The sequence below is a fragment of the Panthera tigris genome, chromosome B2 (genome assembly GCF_018350195.1).
Source record: "Panthera tigris isolate Pti1 chromosome B2, P.tigris_Pti1_mat1.1, whole genome shotgun sequence".
Taxonomy (NCBI): Eukaryota; Metazoa; Chordata; class Mammalia; order Carnivora; family Felidae; genus Panthera; species Panthera tigris.
In genome coordinates, this window is record NC_056664.1 from 8594813 (window position 1) to 8618169 (window position 23357).

Below are 23357 nucleotides of genomic sequence, written 5' to 3' on the forward strand. Positions count from 1 at the left end.
GCTCAGAGCCTGGAGCCTACTTTGGATTCTGTCTCTCTCTCTCTCTGCCCCTCCCCTTCTCACCTCTGTCTCTATCTCTCTCAAAAATAAACAGTAAAAAAAAAAAAAATTTTTTTAAGTTTGTGGCTTAAAATAATAATTTATTATTACTCACAATTCTGCAATCTGGGCTAGGCTTAGCTTTTGATCAATGTAGTAGCTGAAACCTTCAACATGGCTTCTTCATTCGCATGTCTGAGTCTCAGCTAGGAAGCTAGAAGATGGCTATCCATCTCTCTGTCCATAGGATACTGCCAGTTGAGTAGTCGGACCTCCTAACAAGGTGGCTCAGGGCTCCAAGCAACTTTCCACAAAAACAAGCCCCAGCGTACAGGACAAAGTCTACTTGCATTATGCTTTCCTGGTTCCATTGGCCAAAGCCAGTCAACGGTGGCCAAGCTGACAGCCAACGTGGGAAGGGGTCTATCTACACGAAGTATGAATATTAAAGGTGTGATTCAGTGGGGGCCCCCCAAGTAACAGTCTACTAGAACGTTTCAATAGTTTATCCACACGGTATTAGGGAGAAGAAAATACAAACTGTTAAACACTTCAAATAGGTTTTATGACAAAAGTGGGCTCTGTCCACTGTACATGCAGTCTTTAAACCCCGAGTCAAGTCCAACACACTGCAAGTGGCAAGTCATACGACCCTTTCTAATTAACTACTTTGGACTTTCTCCCATTTACACTCCATGTGCTTGGGTTTGTTTTTCTCTCCGCTTTTCTGGTTTCATACTCTGGCTTTGATCTCCAACTCCCATCTTTTTGTTTTGATGACTTTACGGGCAACCCTTCTGAGTTTGAACATTGTGTTCCACATTTCTGGGCTGTGATAGTTCTGCATATCTGGTACACATGTGCCCGCACACACAAATCCTTTATCAGACACGATTCATGAAATACTGCTACTGTCTCTACTCCTACCGTTGAATCCTGTCACTTCACACCCGCCTGGGAGGGTCTTTAGAAAAAGCAAATGTGTTTTTCCTAATAAGATGACAACCCACCCATATATACAGTTTATGCCATTTATACTTTGCTCTAAAAAGAAAATAGCAGGGGTGCCTGGGTGGCTCAGTCGGTTAAGCATCCGACTCTTGATTGCAGCTCAGGACATGATCTCATGGTTCGTGAGTTTGAGCTAGGCATCGGGCTACAAGCTGACAGTGCAGAGTCTGCTTGGGATTCTCTCTCCCCCTCTCTTCCTCTCTCTCTCTCTCTCTCTCTCTCTCTGGCCCTCCTCCACTCACATGCTCACGCTCTCTCTCTCTCTCTCAAAAATAAATAAAAAAAATTTTCAAGGAAGAAATAGCATGCCTCACTAAGAAAAATGTTTTTAAATAGTTCTAAATAGAATTCTATTAATGTATAATTTTTATTCATGCATCCATTCAACAAGTATTTACTATGTGCCTACGATAGGTCATACGTTATGCCAAACTCTGAGTCCAGGGATGAATAGAACAGGCAACCTCATTACTTTCTCAGAACAAACTATAAGTAAAGAAATGTGTAAACAATTGGGTATGAAGTGCAAAAGTTAAGTGCTTTGGAGGAAACGTGCGATATGACGGAGATGAAGAAGTAAGAGATTCCCTTAAACAGGGCTGTCAAAGAAGGACCCCATGAAGAGGTCACACTGAAGCTGATACTTTAACATGAAAGAGACAGCCGGGCAAGATCACAGGTAAACCCTTTCAAAGAGGAAGAGTGAGCGCTGTGTTAAGGAACTAAGGAAGAAGAGTTGGGTGACAGCACATTAGAGAGACAGCAGGATAAGAGGAGTGTGGAGTGGAGAATGCAGCCAGATCACATGGGGCCTTCTGGGCTTTGATCCCAAATTCAATCGGATTTCCTCCCAAATGCAAACTTCCCTCCGTGGACCCAAGTCTCTCCTCTTTGAAGAAGCTACCACTTAGTCTCCTGGCCGGCAACCTTCCTTTCCCTAAACTTCTCCTACTCACGTGTCTTTTCTCCCCCCCATATTCTCTGAATTGTCTTTCAAAGAAGATGTTCTTAATGCTGTTCCACGGAACAGAAGAAGCCGAGTACAGTGGTTAAGAGAACTGCAGGAGTGAGCGGGAGCTTTAGGAGGTCCCCTGTCCTCCTTGTGCTCATCTGAAAGCGAAGGGTGAAAGATCACTGCAGAGGTTTCCTCCCTAGCCTGTTCTTCTTCGATTTGTCCAGAGAATTGCAGTTTCAACCACAGAGCTGGGCAGGAAACAGAATAGGTTAAGCCACACAGCTTTCAGATTTCTCCTGAAGAAGTCTTCATTACACATAGTTTATTATTTGTGGAAAGTAAATCTTCAGGATATCAGGCTGTTCTATAGTCAAAGAGAACCCTCCAATTCCAAAGTTAGGTACAAATAAGTTTCAGTTTAACAACTGTTCCAAATAGTCACATTTCTGTTTCCCGTATCTTAGACAGGAAATAAAAAGTGACTCTATTTCAAATACGTGTGATTTAATTTTCTACACTGAAAAACTCTGATAATTTAAAATATGCAATTCCTTAAAAATGAAGTTGAGGTCTAGGTTTTGTTTTTGTAGTCTAAAGGGGTATGTACTTACAGAAAATATTAAGAGCAGAAAAAATTTTAATACATTCTTTGTCTCTCCAATGAAAGTAACATATTGGTTTAATTTATCCTTTTTCTGTACTCAATTATTTTTGCTTGCTTGTTAAAAATAGTTGTGATTGTAAAGGACATCTACAGCATGTTTTTTTAACATGATTATGAAACAATACTTTCCAGGTTACTGTCAACTTTGTAAACACTAACACTCACATCTGTGTAATACTCCATCATGCAAGTATATAAAAATGAAGCGCTTTCCAAACTTGAGAAATTGCAACTACCATATAGATTTAGCATTTCTTAAATTTATTCTTCTCAGATAAAGAAAAAGAAAGGCACATCTTATCTCAAGGAAATAAAGATAATTTACAAACTACACAAATGCACATACTCTTTGTGTACCTGTAAAAACAAATTAGCTAATTACTTCAGTCATGTCGATACACAGTAGATACACATATATTTGTTTTCTAAAATGAGAGTTAAATGCCCTTTTGTTCTTCTAATTATGACAGTGTGATACTCTGCTTTGAAAGGCTCAACTCGAACTACACCCAAAAAGCAATATTTGAAGAGTGAAAAATCAACACAAACTTACACATCAAAAAGAACTAGACCACAGACAAAATCTAGGTGGTGAATCCCAAACCCATGAAGCTTTTAAAATAAAGATTCCCCAGCTTTAGCCTAGCTCACAGAATCTGAATCTTTTGAAGTGGCACCTAGGAATCTGCATTTTTAAGCTCCACACAATAATCTGATGAAAGGCCAGGCGTGGGAAGAATGGAACGGCTCCACACCCGGCATCTATTACGTGGGAAAAACAGCGCAGATTTTTATTTATCTCCTCACATAAATGGTAAGTTTCTTCTCCACTTCCATTGAGTATTTTGATTCAATGACTCGGTAGAGTTATTTAATCAAGAAAGTTTTCTAGATAGAAGTTTCTCGAAGTGGTCCTTACCACATGCGTCTGAGGCATCTTGAGCGATTCATTTGAAAATGCAAATCCCTAGGCCAAGGGCAGACCTACTGAATTGGGAATCTGGCCACTTGTCTGAATTTAAATGTATACCCCCGAGGTCCAGGGTTATCCACAGAGACAGTAAAGCTGGAGATCTGCTTCTATGCATGATCACTATCATCATACCAGCATTCACCCTCCTAACTAAAACTGAACAAATCAGAAAGCTCTATGTAGAGTGTATGGTCATCTTATTCATTCACCTTTCCCTTATTCACTCAATTCATTCTTCCACCAGATCGTGCCCATTCTTCCCCAATTATATTTTCACGGGTTAAACCCCACTACCCCCAGGTTCTCATCCTTCTTTTGTTGACAGAACCAGAAAAGATGAACTAAGGGGCTTATTTTTTAAAGACGGCGATCTAAATCAAACTTTCCTTTCTTACATTTCAAATACCAAGAGATGTGCTGGAACTCCCCAAGAGAAATAAATATTACTGAGAGCAACAAATAAAAAGAAGTTCAGAAATTTATAACCTCTGCAGAACAGCCAAGGTCCCACTAACAAATATTTTTTTTTTTCATGCAGAAAATTATGCTTGCCATACCTGACGTTGTGCAAGTATGTTTACTGCAATTTAATATCCACACAAGCAGGAGAAGAAATTTAATAATTTTTCAGCTGGAATGAATTGACAGCCAGTGTCAGAAAACTGCAGACTCCGGAGAATCAATAAAAGCTCCTGGCATCACAAAGTGGTACTTTTGCCCAGAAAACATCTCACAAAGGTCAGGTTTACAAACCACCAGGTAGCAGTATCACTTTTCACATCTTTCCAAGGCTATTAAAATTCCATTAAACAACCTTCCAAAACTAACTTGCAGCCTTTCAAGTTCGCCAAAACGATCCCAGAGACAGATCAGCCTCAGTTCAAACGGGGAAAGCAAACCTTTGGTTAACTTTTGTCCCCCGTCACCAAACATCTTTTGCAGAATTCTGTTTAGTACAAGAATAATAATAATAATAATAATAATAATAATAATAATAATAAACCCTCAATGCAAATATATAGTTATTTATAACGAAAATGTGCACCTAAGTGGAAATACTCAGTGAAATGGTAGGTACCCGTTAACTATCAGGAAATAATTTCCAAAAGTAAATTATTTCTTTGTTGCAAATACTGGAAATTCACCCCCACTGAATAGCTGGTGGTACAAAACTAAGCCTGTGTTGTAAGGACACAGTACTCAACTGTGCCTGCAGAGCTGCTGAAACTAAGCAGGATCTCCTGCTCACTGTAAAATTTAGTTTTTCCAGGCTACGTTTTCATTATCGGTTCCAAGTCACATACGGAATTTCATCAGGTGTCAATTCAAGGATCAGACATTCATTCTGCATTTACTGAGCACCTGCTAAACCACTACGCACTGCCACACGTGCCGACCCCGCGCTCTCTGGGCTCAGTCTTCCGGCCTCGACCTCAGATGGAAGGAGAGGGGAAAGGCGTTAAGGACGAGAAGGAGTCTGTCTCTGAGCAGAGGCGCAGGGCAAGAGTCCTCATCAGGTGCTTTAGTTTTCCTCCAAACGACATCGACTTCATCAGCTGCCTATTTGACCTCAACAACAGAAGGACGTGCACTCAAGCCAAACGGGGTACGGGCCCCTACGGACCATGACTGAGAGCAAAGAACTCGCTGCCCCACTCAGACCAAATGTCTGGCTGGAACAGCTACGTTTAACCTGCGAGATGGGCCGTGTGTTCCTCTAAATCCGTGGTCTCCACATTTTGAAAAGTCACTTTCTCCAATCGGAAAATTTAGGAATGTACCACCACAGGTGCAGATCATCAGCCACACATGCATTTTTGCACTGCTGGTCTATTCTGTACGATATGAAATGCAGGCAAAAGACAAATCCAAAGGGTGAGAACATACAAGTCAACACAAATTTTCGTATCTTCTTCCGGCACTGCGATGCACCATCTTGCAGGACAACCGAGGGTACACAAACCCCTAAGCGGTTAGCCTCTCCTGTGGGATTCCTTTGTGGTGCACGGAGTCCCGAGCTTCGGGACGCACAAGTGGGACCAAGTCACTACAGAGTCACAGCTACTGGGGATGTATTGTCTTGGCCTCCCCAGAAAGCCTTTCAGAGTGTTAGGCTTTCCAGGGCTCGGCTCTACGTTTTAACAAGGAATGTCAAAATATGCAACTTTAAGAAACCAGTATGCGCATCTGAGTGTTAAGGGGACACTGTGGAGATGTACTACGTCTCTCAGTCGGCTCCACACAGACTCCCAGGGGAAAATCTCCAAATCCAAGGCCAAGCTGTCGTTCTTTTCCTTATGGACAATAAGATCTCAAGAAGTTCAGAGTCTCAACTGCATATGTGACCACGGCCTACCTTCAATGTTACAACTCCACATCGACACTGGACTTTTTTCTCAGGTTTTCCCAGGGTCTCGTTATTTTACATACATTTCTACACTTGTGTATTCGCAAGTTGTTTCGCAGAACACAACGGAGCAATAAAGTAAAACTCACCAATAACAGTGGGGGACCGATTACACTCTAGATTTCCTGAGGAGGGATATAAAAAGGCATTCCTGGAAGCTCCCAGTTTCCTGTACTTTGCACAGGATCGTACTTTGTATGTACTTTGTACTTTGTACTTTCGTACTTTGTACGATGCACCCTCAAGTATGAAAATTCAGCGAGTTATGAGCAAATGCCGTTCTGTTGAACAGCCTCAAAGCGCATCCTTGTTTCCCAGCAAAATAAGCGGTTTGCTCAGTTATCAGCAAACCTTATCCAGGGGCCTCCTGGCAGAAGTCATCAAAGGCTGATGATAATAATGTATCGTTACGCCCATTTTTCTAAACCATGTGCCCACCAGCTAAAACATGAACTGTCTCTGACAAATGCTGGTAAATACTTGTTGGATGAATGGGAAAACAACAGCTATATAGTTCTAACAGTGACTTCGGTCCAAGTGTCACTGCTCGTTTTCTCCCCTTCACGGACCTCTAGCATCACATGAACCTCAAGATTCAGAATGGCAAATAGATTCGATTTTGGATACTGAGTGTATTCCAACGGCGGTGGCTGACAAGAGCCCTGTGCTGAGAAGGATTCTGAGGAGAAACGCCGGTTGGTCAGGGAAACGGGCCCAGGGTCAGGGAAGGCGGGCAGGTAATGCAAGTGTGGTCCATCTGTGGACACAGCCCCAGACAGACGATGGGAGTTTTCAAAATCCAAAGGTGCTTATTTATGTTAAAAGGCTCGGTGATTTTTGTTATCTGAAGACCTGCTCCCTGGTCTGCGTACTTTAATTCTCATCAGCCCAATCTGCCACCCTGTCCTTCTAAACTAGGAGGAGCGCGATGGGGCGCCTGGGTGGTTCAGTTGGTTAAGCGCCCGACTTTGGCTCAGGTCATGATCTCACAGCTTGTGAGTTGGAGCCCCGCGTCAGGCTCTGTGCTGACAGCTCAGAGCCTGGAGCCTCTTCAGATTCTGTGTCTTTCCCTCTCTCTCTCTGTCCCTCCCCTGCTCACACTCTGTCTCTCTCTGTCTCTCAAAAATAAATAAACATTAAAAAAAATTTTTTTTAAATATAAACTAGGAGGAGCCCCTACAAGACAAGAACCTTGCCTTTTTTTTTTCTTTCCATCTTTTTAGTCTCTAATACAGCACAGTACATACTCAGTAAATGCCAGCTGACCCTTCTGTGATACTCTGGGGATAACAAAACCCAATGTACCCTTTAAACTTAAATAAGCACCTTAGGATTCTGACACCACTCCAGGATGTCAGCATATGCACAGCGCTTGGGCCGTCCTTCCAACCTCCCAAACTCAGCTCATTCCTTACTAACTGGCCAGGGTTTCCTCTTCAAGATCCCTCTCAACAGAGGTGGAAAGGGTCAGTTCATTTTACAGTTTCCACCAAACATTGCCTAAACTCATGGTTCCCAATCCTAGTTCTCAGCTCCGGGTATACATTAGAGGGACCTGTACCTTAGAAAATGCAGGGCCACCCGTCCACAGGAAGTGTGGTGCACTTGCCAGCAAGGGGACACAGACAGAAGTTTGGTTTTGGTTTTATAACTGCCGAGTGACTAAAACGAGCAGCCAGACGGAGAACACTGACCTGAGAGCAACCTCTGGCCCTAAAGACCACATCCTCCTCTCACAGGGATTTATGGCAAATATTAGCATATTGGAAACAACAGGAAGTTCTGCCATAGAGAGTTGTTCTCTCATTTGAGTTAGCTTTCCCCAAAGCTGACCAATGAATCCTCTCATCCATAATTCCAATCACAAATACAGCTTTAATGGAACACAGCCACACCCATTCATTTATGTTTTGTCTGTGGTTGCTTTCATGCTACAAGGGCGGAAATGAACTTGCAACAGAGACCTTAGGGTCCACAAAGCCTAAAGAACTTACCACCCGGCCCTTTTAGGAAAACATCTGCCACACCTGGATTGGCACATTGAGGAACACAGGCATCTCCCATTGTTCTCAAGTTTACATTTAGGCCACTTTGCTTTTATGAAAGACTCATGTTGCTACCTGTTTTCCGCTAACTCAAAGGAATCCAAAGAGGGTTTTTGTTTTTATGAAAAAAGGCGAAAAGTGAAAACAGCATCAGCATGTTTCGCGGCACGCCGCTGAAGGAGGAGGCAGAGCGCAGCCTGGGCAGCGAGGGTGGCCCCTCGGAGATCCTCCCCTGGGGACCACGCTCAGCATCTCAGCACCACGCGGCCACAGCTCTGAACCGTGTCTGGGAGCCTCTGTGCTTTAGCTCCATTTATTTTGTGGACCTACTGGCAAGATGCGTCCTAAGGTATCAGAAAAACCTAAGAGAGGTTATCTTTGGGGTCTGGGAAATACTCAAAGTTTTTTCCATACAAATGAATGGTAACTGCTCCTTTGCTCTACGCCCCTTGGGCTTTCAAAAATATTTCACAGGGATGCTCTACTTTCGGAAGGCGGGGAAAACCTGTACACCAGACTATTCAGCTGGATTCTAAATGTTCTGGGGAAAGACTCTGAGGTTAGGGTTCATTAAACAGGGCCTCACCTCTGCTTCAACCATGATACCTTGGCTCTTTTCAAATTTCATTTGAAGAAAAGATTCCCTTTATTGCTAAAAAAAGGTTTGAACCCCGCTGACTTAGAAACTCAGAGATCTGAAGAGGCAGAGGCCAGGTAAATTACACTCTGCTTTGCCATGGACAGCCTTAACTAGCTTTCTTCAAAATCAAAGTGATTAACCTCGCTTATTTAGATCAGATATCGGACAAATACCTGTTTAGGCATCGGGTCCCCTTACCAAGTTACATGTATTATGTACGTGGCATGTAGGTGTCTCGTTAAAATTTCTTTGAAAAGTTACCATTTAATATTATACTTTGGGTTTCTTAAAGAAGCAACAGGAGAAAACACGATGTAGAGGCTATACCTGGCATTTCTATATATTACCAGCTAAAGGATTTTTATTACATTATTCAATGTCTTTTAGGAAAGGAACATAATTCTTAGTGTCTACAGCCTCAAACATGTATATGTTTCATTATAAACTATATACTTCCTTTTTCACACTCATGTCAAAGTACATAAATCATATTTCCTTATTCTTCTGGAGAGCCAGGATTCACCAGTTAGTAGAATTACTTTCCCTTTTTGTAAACACAACACATTTTATACAGCTTTTATTTTCAGGGTCCGTTACATGCTCCATCATTTAATGTAAGCTGCCTAAAATCCTCCAAATGGATAACATTCAAATTAATATTATTAATCCTATGGAAGAAAGAAATTTCTCTCTTTGAACATGGCACAAATGAAAAGATAAAGGAATAAAAGAGACACTCATAACTGCCACATAAATTAACAGGATGCAATTACTGATCTCTTTTTTGATCTCTGATCAAAATCAATATATAGTAGTCATTGCTAAAGGTGATGAGATAAATGTGGCTTGATATACACTGTAACTCAACAATCTAAGTTCATCCTTCCGAAAATCAAATATTGCTCATATCCTTTCCTATACAAAAGGTCAGGAAGTAATGTTTTCCAGTTGCATTTCATAATTAATCCTACACGCAGCAGACAGTATCTCTGCAAGTCTCAAATAAAACAGAATTCATTTTTTAAAAATTTCAACAGGAATATTAAAATCACTGAGCACCAAGAAATTTTCTCCCTGCTTTGAATATTTCATCTCAATTTATTTACCTTTCCATAACTGGTTTAGGCCACTTTCTTGCGAGGGTTTTTTAAATTTATGAGGAAGAAAAAAACAGGACCGACACACAAATGAGATCTAGAAAAGCACGCAATAGCTATAAAAATAGCTCATCCATCATCTCCACATTTTGATTCCAGAGACGGCAGTGAAAGGTGTTGTTTCCACACCACTCACCCGGCACACTTAAAAAGGTTTGCTCCATCACTTATACAACTGAAACTGATTGATTACCTGCTAGAGAAAAATCAATACGAATATCCTAGAAAACACAAGCTTGTAAATTCATTCTGGCCCCAACAAAGTCCTGGTCATAGCTTGACATGTTTTTCTAGGTATCTAAAATGCAACCACGTCAAACCCCAGTCCCCCCAAACTGTGATGCCTAGGAATTTTTAAAACCTAAATCTCAGCACAGATGAGGAGGTGAGGGGGAAGGTGTCCCAAGTCTGTTAGAACAATGAGATAAGAAGCTGCCGTTACCTGATAAATCTTCTTTTCAGAACTGGCCACAAAAATGAGAAACATGTTGAGAAGGTGAAAATATCAAGGGGACCAGGATGAGAGAAAAAGAAAAACAAAACAAAACAAAAGCAAACAAACAAAAAAAAACACAAAAAGCTAGGAAACCAACTAAATATAAACTAAATAATATATATGTATTTTTTTTGGTAAAAGGTAAAGTTTCTATTTTAAAATATAAGTAATTCTGATTGTAATGCTATCCATTCAAAATTTAACGAGCTCTCTTTCTCATTTTTTGGCAGCCGAAATGTATAGTCAGTATAATTTTAGCTCTTTGGGAAACCACTGTACATTCAGAATGATTTCATGATTATTTCAGAACCTCTTCTGAATGCTCCCTTGCCGTTGGGTCAACCCTTAGTCTCTTCATTCATTAGACTACTAAGAAATAAACTTTTAAGAAATAAATTTTTATGAATATAAAATATTTCATAAATATGTTATTCAGAAAGAAATTGTGCTGTGCTGATTCTATCATCTGACAGGCAACCTGGGTTCTATCCCCATTCTACAATTTGTTCAGAGTTTTTATAAATCACTCTGTATTTCGCATACACAGTCAGTCGTCAAAAAATTTAAGAAAAAGAAAGGACATGTACTTTTCCTTTAACTTCCACTGACTTTCCTCTTACAAAAATTTATTAAGAGCATACTTACGAGTTTTCATCTTAAAGTAGCTTTTCAAAGAACTGTACTGTTTATTATTAATTATAGGACCACTGAATAATGGTGTAGTGAAGAATTTCAGGGGTTCTAGCTCAAAAAATATTCCTAACACCTGGATTACTAAAGAACTAAATATGCAAGAGTCCTAGATATAAGAGGTTTTTCTTCTATTATATTTACCTTCATAATTATGCTTTACAATTCTAAAGCTCAAACACAGAAATTCTGTCAGATCAGTAAAATCCCAATGTCTTCTGCAGAAAGAAAGATAATGAACTAACTCAGTGTGTTTAAAATGTAAGTTAGCAACGGATAGTTCCTGGAGTGGAAAAAGAATGTAAGGCCATCCTCAGCATGAATCTGCTTTTCTCAAATTAAGAGAACGAGAGGTAACTGTCACACTAAGTAGTTTCTATTTATAGAGACGTTTTTCATAAAACATATTTTAACAGCAAAAGAAAACCTGTCATTTGACTCTAGTCATTAATGTCTGTTATAGATGTTCCAATATTCTCACTCAAAATTAGACTTCTTGGATTCACTTTAAATTCCTTCAGTTTAAGTAACATGTCTGCTTCAAAAAAGAACACAGGCAATTACTTTGTAGAAGCTATATGGAATTCTAACTACCAGCAGCGCTAAGTGTCACAGTAATGAGAAAACCGTGGCTTGGAGGGGCCAAGTACCTTCCTCAGACCATAGCAGCTGGTAAGCAGCAGAACACTGTTTCCAGTTCCAACTCTCCTACGGCAAAGCACATCAAATAGCTAATGACTCAAAGTTTTCCTAACCACACTGGCTTGCCTAGGAAGTTATGATCTCAATATTCTAGTAAGAGTACCATACATCAACCAAATGAGTTCACCAGTCCAAAAAGTAGCATTCCGTTTCGACTCTACTATACAGGTAGAAGACAATAGAAAAAGGTTACATTGCCAACATTCCACGGTCAGGAACCAAAAGGCACATACGCAGACACACACGCATACTCGTGTGGATGAAAGCAATACTAACTAAATCTCTTCTAATACTTGGTCTATAAATAAACACTAAGTCACTGCTGACCTCTGATATATACTTTGAAACATTCACCATAACTGGCCAACCCACTTGGATGTGACGATGGTCAGTGACGACTCAAGTCTGCAGCAGTCACACACCGTACTTGTATTGCTCAGGGGGCATTTCTAAAGATGTGTCAGAGAGCTGAGCTGGCTATCTTTAGCAGAATTCTATAGTTTATAAAAACTAGGATTATTCCTTTCTGGTTTTTACCTCAAGTCAAATGTAATACATAAATGTGTCCATGCTAAGTCACGAAGCAATCACGTCAAAATGTCAGTATAGGTTATAGGTGGGGGATAGATGCAAGGGAGCCAAGGGAATACATTCACTTTCTAGATGGTGACTGAACAGTTTCACGTTTGTAAAATAAATTGTCAGAGTAAAATGAGAAGATTTTTTCCAGTTATATTTAGTTGCAGTTAGAAATGCATAATGTTGGAAAAGTCCTTTGAAAGAACTAAATCATACTCCTACCAATTTGCAGTGTTTGGTGGACAGACCATAGAGTTTTAATATCCCCATTATCTGACAGATATGGGGAAAAATAAACACCAACTCAGAATACCAGCAAAGGCATCATTTTTCAAGTAGATTAAGTTCCTGTGCAAATTTATGCCCTTTCTGAAAAAGCCTTAACATAGTCGTGTTGTACAGAAGACAATCACTCAGACTGTTCTTCAGATAAGATAATTACCTGGCTCTGAAACAGAATATTGGTAAGAGTCGATGTGTTGCCTTTTATTTCTTGTTCAAGACAAGTTGAATGTGAATGAAGGAAAAAAAAATTGTTAGATGTTAATCGGTCAAGGGTACTTTTCTATTACAAAGAGCATTCCAAATTCATGTTGACAAAAGCTTTACATAGATTAAATAAAAAAACGCTCACTTTATTTAAAGTACTATTTAAATAAAGAACTCATACTATGACTTTGAGGGTGTACTAAAAGCAGCATTTGACTTACGTGTTAAAAGGGAAAGTACATCGCCAATAACTATTAACCCACAAGATTATGAGACAATAGATTATATCACACTGGGCGTAAAGAAACACCAATGTTATACACACATATTATAAACAAAGACAAAAGAGGGAGTTTATGGTTTAATAAGCAGTTATGTATCAACACAGCCGTGACTCATGTTAAAGATAAGTCTTATTATATGCTGAGAGATACCTAAACAATCACATTTTCCAGCAACTGATGATTCAGAAGTAGCTGGCCACCCACACAAAGAATTATTCTCATTAGGACTCTCTACCAGTGCCACTCTGCACTGGTCCAACAGTCCTGCAGATAAAGAGGGCTAACTTTATTAGTTGATAGTAGAATCTACCTTTTCCAACACTCCTGGAAACACTTACTCACTCTATTTTCTAAATGGTCCAAAAATTACCAAAGAAAGAGGTAGAAATCTTGAAAAGTATTTCACCTCAGTCCACAAAAGTCTTAACACACTTCAGATGGTCAATCATTTTTTTTTTTTTTTTTGTCTTTTCTATTAAGTGAAAATGGGTGATAAAGTTCAAGATACATCATACGGGGACAGAAGAGTGGTCAAAGAGCACATAATTCTAGAAACTCTTACCTTGAAAAGACTGTTTGGCTCTATCGACTAGTTCATCAATTGGATAACTCGCCAAATTCCCTCTGGCATGTTTAGTTTTGCAGTAGGTACAAGCATTGAGACACCTGTTCAAATGATAGCAATAAATGAAGCTCCAATTTTTAAAGTCAGTACATACTTAGCATGGGAAAGAAACACCCCAAACATAGTAGCTTAGTGACATGTGCCACTTTATATGAGAAATATTTAAAAAGCCAATATCCACCACACTTCATACTTATTTTATTTCCACCGGGCAAAGAAATTTCAATTTGCAATTCTTTTAAGTTTCAACTACTCAAAAATGGTTGTACAAATCACATAGTATTATCTTCAAATGAACATATCCATGAGGAACAAAGTTTATAAATACTTACAATGATTAATGAAAAGAAATTCAAGATTTTTTTAAACCACTGACATTGCTTGGCCATCATAAAAATAAAAATGTAGTATTGCTTATGTATACTGTATCATTTATAAATGATAATGCATATTCATGTAACTAATGATATAAGAATAAAGAGGCAACATAGCATTCTCAGAAAAAAATACACCATAGCCTTAGAAATTTTAAGACAGTATTTTTCACTCCTGAAGTCAGAAAAAAAATGAATATTAAAACAAGTCCAATGAATACTCCCTAAGATTATATTAGAGAAAGTAAACAAGGAGAATAACACTATTAGTTTTGAAAAAAAAAAACCCAATATTCTGTAGACATGATAGAGAATTATCTTTGAAAAACTAAAATGTTGGCTCTACTCTCATAATTTTTTAATGTAATTTAAATAAATTTTGTTATTATAAAAGAAACAGCGGGACACCTGGGTGGCTCAGTCAGTTAAGCGTCTGACTTCAGCTCGGGTCATGATCTCACAGTCTGTGAGTTCAAGACCCGCATCGATGGAGCCTGGAGGCTGCTTCGGATTCTGTGTCTCCCTCTCTCTCTGCCCCTTCCCTGCTCATGCTCTGTCTCTGTCTCAAAAATAAATAAAAACATTTAAAAAATTAAAAAAAAATAAAAGAAACAGCTACAACATAATAAAACAGTCCTACACCAAAAAGGCTTAACACCACCAAACAAAACCAAACGAAAAAAAAAAAATCTTCATTGATTCAACTGTTACAATGAGTAGCATGGTTTAAAACACCATCATCACATAAATGCTTTAAAATTTCAAAATGAGGAAAACTGAACTTTTAATAATTGAACCTGACCAATGTGTAATTTTGTTAATATTTGACTATAAATATATATGGAATCACTGTACTCAGCGGCCAAATATGTAATGCTTAATTTTTGGTAATTTTTGCATGGCACTTTTTTTTTTTCTTGTTTTCTTATTTTTGAGAGAGAGTATGTGGGGAGTGGGGAGAGCAGAGAGAGAGAGAGGGAGACAAGGGATCTGAAGCAGGCTGTGAGCTGACAGCACAGAGCCTAATACGGGGCTCAAACTCAAGAACCATGAGATTATGACCTGAACCAAAGTCAGATGCCCAACCGACTGAGCCACCCACGTGCCCCTGCATGGCACTCTTAAGTAACACATACACTTGAAATGATTTTTACTGTTTATCCAACTATATAATCTTAAAAAACTAACCCTCTTTTCTTCTTAAGCCATTTTTTTGTTTTGTTTTGTTTTTAGATAAAACACAGATCATGGCCTCTTTCTTATTAGCACAAATTCTAGTCTCCCAATTGCTATCGGTCTTCTCTTTTCAATTCCCATCTGTTCCATGAGAAGGGAAAAGAGAAAATTATTGTTGGCCTCTCCCTAGGAAAGTAACTCACTTTAAAAAAAAAAAATTTTTGTTTTAATGTTTATTTACTTTTGAGAGAGAGAGACAGAGACAGAGACAGAGTGTGAGCCAGGGAGGGACAGAGAGAGAGGGAGACACAGAATCTGAAGCAGGCTCCCAAGCTCTGAACTGTCAGAACAGAGTCTAATGCCAGGCACGAAACTGTGAACCGCCAGATCATGACTTGGGCTGAAGTCGGACACTTAACTGACTGAGCCACCCAGGCGCCCCAAGACTAACTCACTTTTGTTTAGCCTTGATTAACCATCAGATACTTTTCTAGATGTTTTATACACATTATCTCATTCATCATTCTAGAGTTGAATGTTACTATCTCCATCTTACAGATGAAGAATCTACTTCAAAACTGTCTGATAATACAGTTGATACCACAGAAATACAAGTCTTAAGATACTATGAACAACTACAGGCCAAAAATTGGCCAATCTTGAAGAAACACACAAATTCCCAGAAATATACAACCCACAAAAGTTAAATCATGAGGAAACAGAAAATCTGAATAGATCAATAATAAGTAAAGAGATCATATCATATCCTACCATCAAAAGGCACGGGAGCACATGGTTTCACTGTTGCATTTTATCAAATACCTAAAAAAATGAATACCAATTCTTTTCAAACTCTTCCAAAAAGCAGAAGAGGAGCGAACACTCTCAAACTCATTTTACAAGGTTGGTATTATCCTGATATCAAAGCCAGATAAGGACACTTTAAGAAAAGAAAACTATAGGTCAGTATCCCTCATGAATACAGGATGCAAAAAATCTCAACAGAATACTAGCAAACTAAATTCAATATACTACAAGGATCATATACCATCATCAAGTAGAATTCATCCCGTGGAAACAATGATGATTCAACAGACACAGATGAATAAATGTGATACAACACATTAATACAATTAAGGATAAAAATTATATGTCTATCTCAATAGATGCAGAAAAACTATCTGACAAAAGTCAACATCCATTCATAATAAGAACTGTCAACAAATTGGGTGTAGAATACTGTACCACAACACAATAAAGACCATATGTGAGAAGTCCACAACTAACATCATACTCAATGGTGAAAGTTCAAAGTTTTTTCTCTAAGGTCAAAAACAAGACAAAGCTATCCACTCTAAATAGGAATGGTACTCCCATCAACACAGTGATTTAAGTCCTACCAGAGTAATTAGGCAAGAAAAAGAAATAAAAGGCATCTTAATTGGAGAGGAAGAGTACAATTACATTTGTAGACGACATGATCTTATACACATAAAAAAATCCCAAAAACTCCACCAAGAAAAGTGTTAGATCTAATCAATGAATTCAGTAAAGTTAGAGAATACCAAATCAACATACAAAAAAGGCTAGCATTTCTATACACTAGCAAAAATTTATCTGAAAAAGAAATAAAGAAAATATCATTTATGACAACACCAAAAACAACAAAATACTTAGAAATAAATTTAACCAAAGAGGTAAAAAAAACCCTATACGCTGAAAACAATAAGATACCGATGGAAAAAACTGAAGAAGATACAAATAATTGGAAACATATCCTATGCCGATGGATGGGAAGATTTAATATTGTTAAAATGTCCATATTACGCAAAAACATCTACAGACGCCACGTAATCCCTATCAAGATCCAATGGCATTTTTTAAGGAAAAAGAAAACAATCCTATAATTTGTGTGGAACTACAAAAGACTCTTAATAGCCAACACAATCCCGAGAAAGAAGAACATTGTTGGAAGCATCACATTTACTGATTTCACACAAGATTACAATGGCACGGTGATCAAAAGAGCCTGGTATTGGCATAAAAACAGGCAAATAGACTAATGGAAATGAATGAAGAGCCCAGAAGTAAGTCTATGCGTATACACTCAACTAGTACTTGACTCATTGAATACTCAATGGAGAAAAGGTTAGTCTATTCAATAAATGTTGCCAGGAAAACTGGATGCTCCCACGCAGAAGAATGAAACAAGACCACGGTCTTATACCACTCACAAGGATTAATTTGAAATGGACTGAAGACTTAAGTGTAAGACTGTAGAAAACCATAAAAGTTCTAGAAGAAAACACAGGAAGAAACTTCCTTGACATGGGTCTTGGCAATTACTTTTCAGATGTGATACTTACGCACAGCAACAAAATCAAAAACAAACAAGTGGGACTACATCAAACTAAAAAGCTTCTGCACAGCAAAAGAAATAATCAACAAAATGAAAAGGCAACCTACAAGATGGGAGAAAATATTTTCAAACCACATATCTAATTCCTAATAAGTCATTTAAATATTTGATTATCATTCCATAATAAGAGATCCATAATATCTGATGGGGGCTTTATACCCAAAATATATAAGGAACTCAACAGTGAAAACAATCCAATTCAAAATGGCCAAAGAAGATATTCAAATGGCCAATAGGTACCTCAAAAGGTGCTCAACAGCACTGATCGTTAAGAAAACGTAAATCAAAGCCACAATGAGATATCACCTCACACCTTTTGAAAAGGCTATTATCAAAAAGACAAGAAATAACAAGTGTTGGCAAGGATGTAGACAAATAAAGGAAATATTTGGCCACTGTCAGTGGCCAGTGCTGGTCCAGCCACTATAAAAAAACAGTACGGAGGTTCCTCAAAAAGTTAAAAATACAACAACCACGTGATCCAACAATTGCACTTCTGAGTATATATCCAAAAGAAAGGGAGTCACTATCTCAAAGAGGTATCTGCATGCTCATTTTCACTGCATTATTTACTAGAGCCAAGACATGGAAACAACTTAAGTTTCTCCGACAGATAACCCAACGAATAAAAAATATGGTGTGTGTGTGTGTGTGTATATATATACACACACACACACATGCACAATGGAACATTATTCGGCCATAAAAAAGAAGGAAATCTTGCCATTTGCAACAACATGGATGAACACTGACAGCATTATGCTACGTGAAGTAAGTCAGACAGAAACACAAATAGTGTATGACCTCACTTATAGGTGGAACCCAAAAACAAACTCCTAGCAACACAGAAGAGACTGGTGGTTGCCAGAAATGGGGAGTGTGGGTGGGAAACGGGTGAAGGTAATGTGAAGGTATAAGCTTCTAGTTCTAAGATACTTAAGTTCCACAGGGATAATGGTGATTATAATTGCCACTATTGTATCATATATTTGAAATTTCTGAGAGCTAGATCTTAAAAGCTCTTATCACAAGAAAAAAGAGTTACGTGAAGTGAAATAGGTTAACTAAAGGGACTGTAGTAAGCATTTCATATATGTACATATATCAAATCATTACATTGCATAATTTGAACTTATATGTCAACTATGTCTCAGTAAAACTGAGTGCGGGTAGGGGGGGAAGTCTGCTTAAGTAGCTTGCTCAAGACATGTTATAGCTGAGATTCAAATCTAGGCCTGCCGAATGTCTTTTTTCTTTGTTTTTAAACTTTGTTAATGTTTGTTTATTTTTGAGAGACAGACAGAGACAGAGCATGAGCGGGGGAGGGGCTGAGAGAGAGGGAGACCCAGAATCCAAAGCAGGCTCCAGGCTCTGAGCTGTCAGCAGAGAACCTGATGTGGGGGCTTGAACCCGTGAACCTGGAGATCATGACCCAAGCCAAAGTCGGACGCTTAACTGACCGAGCCACCCAGGCGCCTCAAGGCCTGCTGAATTTCGAACTTCATGCTGTTTCCATACCAATCTGACTCCCCAGAATAAATGTGTGTCAAACATCCTAGCTACGTATGGATGCAAGTAATAAAACCATCAACCAGCCGACATGGCATACAAGTAATGTGGCCAGTCCTTATGGTCCTGTACACGAAGTTATTTCTCTAAAACATGTGTGTCTCTCTTTTATCCTTTGGAAACCTAAGGCTAAGCTGCTTTTTCATCCACGAGCCCACACCAGTTATCTCCTGTCTGTCTACAAACTTTGTTTTTCATCCTCCTACTGGCTCAGGGGCAAAATGTGTCAACTCGTGTGATTTGCCACATCTTTTTATATTCTACTGCTCAGGTCCTCTCTGCCTTTCTCTTCAAGTGGCACCAAGACATGCTCAGGCCCTACCGTTCCATCCCCGGTTACACCCCCGACGACGCACGTTCCTCTGGGTCAGTCAGCGCTCTTGCTGGGGGTCTGCTCTCTGGACCTCCTGATACTACTTCGAGTCTCCTGACCTGACCCCTTTCCCTTATTTCTATCACCAATGGAGAGCTCCATAAATGAAGCTGACAAACTTTTTTTTTTTTTTAACGTTTGTTTTTGAGAGAGAGACAGAGAGCAGGGGGAAGGGCAGAGAGAGAGGGAGATGCAGAATCCGAAACAGGCTCCAGGCCCCGAGCTGTCAGCACAGAGCCTGACTCGGGGCTCAAACCCATGTACCATGAGATCATGACCTGAGCTGAAGTCAAAGGCGTAATCTTAATAAAGAGGCTAATGGTGAAACTTAATAAAGAGACTAATCTTAATAAAAGCTACTACTATTTCTGACTTGGGCTGTATCTTAAAAGTAACTCTCTCGAGGGGCACCCACCTGAAGGAGAAGGAAGACAGAAAAGAAGGAAAGGGAAATGCGCATTTGAAACATTTATAACATAAATGAATTAACACATGTAAAGGACTTAGTGTCTGTACCTAGTAAGTGATCACTAAGTGCCGGCCACTGGTTGTCCAATGTGACTGCTCTAAACAATTCTGTGAGGAAATAATGATGCATTATCATGTTCCAGGTGTACCTAACTTTATGGACCAGATGTGCTACTGAGAGGTTGGCTTAAATCAACTGCGGAAACCAAGTCATATTTTCCTACTGGCTCACTTCAGAAAGGTGGAAATGTAACCCCCATGGAAAACTCACTCATGAAAATTCACTAAAACATTTTAATAAAACCAGGTGATATTCGGAAACATTTATAATAATCAAAATAAGCCAGTAAGTATAAATGTTACATTAAGAATTCAAAATATTCTTCACTAAACTGCTCCCCTGGGGTTAATTAGGATTGTTGATGTGATATGTGTTTGAAGTTCTAAACTCAATATTGTATAAGATAGGTTCGTCTTTATCTGCAGTTATCAAAACAATGCTCTGTATTATTTTGATAAAGTGAAAATTTCAATAAAGCATATTTCTCCAAGCACGTTATAATAGCACAATCTCAAGCATTAAATCTACTATGCCTTACAGTTAAAAAGGGAGATTTGTCCTAACACACAGGAAAAATACGCACAAAAAAAAAAATCCGAAAAGAAAGAATGAGCTTTTGACGCTCTTTGGGTTAAAAACAATTCTATCACCAGGAATTATAATGACCAGTCATTTCGACATGACAAAGCTCCAACAAAATAAAGGGATTCATCATTAGAAACCTTTGGTAGATACTTTCAGTTATCTGTAAACAATTAAATAATTGTCTAAAGGTAAGAACGCCAACCAATTTCTTCAACTGTCAGAAAACAAAAGATCTTTGAAGGCCAACTGGTGCAAGCCAAAACCAGAAAGAAATGGCCGTGGCCGTCCAAGGAAGATGGAAAATCCTGGAGAGACCACAACTGTCATGACAGAATAACACAGCTGGGTCACCACACCTACTGATCTGTGCACAGGTGGTCATCTGGCCACAGGCCAGGAAGGAATGAAAACACCTCAAAAGCACAGACAGATTGGGCATTCAATTTAGCAGAACTCTTAACTCCTCAAAAGCATCTGTGGCAGACAATTTTTAAAGTATGGAAACCGAAGAGATGAAATAACAATTTTCACAAATTAAAATATTTCAAAGGGCTCAAATGTATAACAAAATGTCAAATGTGATACCTAAACCACACAAAGCAAGTGAAAACTAAAAATTTTAACGTATTCACTTTTTTCTTTTAAAGAGCATCTTTAAATATCACAAGTTCTGAAATAATTTAAAAATCAGAGTTACACTTTTAGAAACCCATACTGATATCTGTTTTTGTGGGGGAAGAATAAAAGCCCATGTGACTCAGAATTCTGTTTCTCTCTGCTCTTTTGGGTCAAAAATAAATTTAAGTATGCTAAAATTATTGTAGACTCAGACATTACCACTTCAAACCAGCATATTCTGTTTCACTCACAGAACCTTATTTACTTTTAATCAATTGACAAAGTACAATATTCTTCAAAGCTTCGATTGTACAAAATAATAAGCCCTTTACAGAGCTACACCTTACAAAAAGCATACTGGGGGCCAGCCACATCCTTCCATACTCAAGTACCATAAAGCAAAGAAAAAAACCAAAAACTCAGGAAATGTTAAATATTGGGAGCCCTCATCTTGGTTTTAAAAATATTTCCAGAAGTATGACAAACTTTTTGATCCTTTAAAACAAATGTAAGAGATACTCCTCTATCAGCAGGATCTGATTAGATCTTCAAATGATAATATGATCCCTGTTTGCAAAGATCAAAATCCCGAACAAAGGAAAAATAACGTACTTAGAAACTAACAAAATATAGTTACAAAATCTTAAATTCTTTAAGCTTCCTATGGCCAGGAACTCTCCAACCTAAAATGAATCTCTCCACCAGGGTTACCGATTCTACCTTCCCCCGCCAGCTCCAAAAGCTTACTCTAATAATTACGGTCTCTTTCAACTGTTCCCTTTCTGAAGCTGCTTTTAGTTCTGAAAAAGCGGGGTGAGGGGGCGGGGGGGGGGGCAGGTGGCAGCAGTCCAACTTTCTCCTACTGATACCGAATTCAAAAACACTTACAGCTACGTTTTCTCTTATTCCACCTCCATTAACCACTATGCCACATCCTTTGCTTCAAAAAGTTGTTCCAACATATTTAAACTATACTCTTATTTCTCCATCACTTTACCTGAAAGAATTACCCTTATCACCATCAGCCATTGATCTGTGTAAAAATCGTCACAGCCTTTAAAATCATTTGGGGGAGGTTGGTGCTAATAACAGTAAAAGATGGTTTCTGAATGCTGGACACTCAAGCATGCATTTTACACTGTTTCGTTTATCCTCCCAGAAGTCTTGCTATTAGTATTACTATCCCTAACTTTCAGAGAGGAAACTGAGGCTGAAAAAGATCAAGAACCTTACGGGAAGTTACCCAGACTCGATGAAAGATGAACCTATCTTATCTGAAACTCCTTTGTCACCGATGGTACCTTACTTCTCTTAAGATGCAACTTACTCTGCGTAAGAAAACGATGATGGATGGAGAGGATTCTAGGAAGATGCTGGATTGGGAAGCTCCAGGAAGGCTCCTCACCTTGATAAGAACCTGCACTGGCACAGTCTGCGTCATGTAACAATTTCAGGACTCTGGTACCTGCGAAAGGCCTACAACTTTGGACGGCAACTTGCGGATAAGGTCAGCCGGTAGCACAGTAGCAGCCCCCACCCTACCCACGCCTTACCCAGAGCCAGGTCGCACACAGCCTGTGGGTGCGGGGGAGGACCCTGCCCTCAAGCTATCGGGAATCTTGCTCCCATCGCCGCTTCCGATCACGGAGGCACAAGACACTGCGGCACCTCCCCACACCTTTCAAAGTCCCCGCCTCTCCAGCTGAACTGCAGTGACTGCTGGAAGACGTAAAGACTCCGCGTCCCTACTTCTCCCTTCATTTTTCACTTTTTCCCCTATGGGGAAGCAGATATGAAAGATTAGGACACTCAGAAACAACTCCGCGTATGTGCAAGTTAGAAAGTGACCACATACGACCAGAAGAAGGATCAGAAAAGAACTGAGAAGATCTTAGGTTCCCACCTCAGGCTGATTCTCAGCACAAACAGAGCCTACAACAATTAAAAAATAAACAATA

At 39.1% G+C, this 23357-nt stretch overlaps 1 protein-coding gene across 5 annotated transcripts in view; it reads right to left on the minus strand.

Annotated features, from left to right (window-relative positions):
* The window catches only part of CDKAL1 (CDK5 regulatory subunit associated protein 1 like 1), a 703328-nt gene that overhangs the window by 386929 nt on the left and 293042 nt on the right, over positions 1–23357 (minus strand). For all 5 annotated transcript variants that reach the window (XM_042985612.1, XM_015541091.2, XM_007074528.3 and 2 more), the window contains exon 9: positions 13694–13797. In XM_042985612.1, the coding sequence (XP_042841546.1) occupies positions 13694–13797 (104 nt within the window). The remainder of the gene's footprint in view (positions 1–13693; positions 13798–23357) is intronic.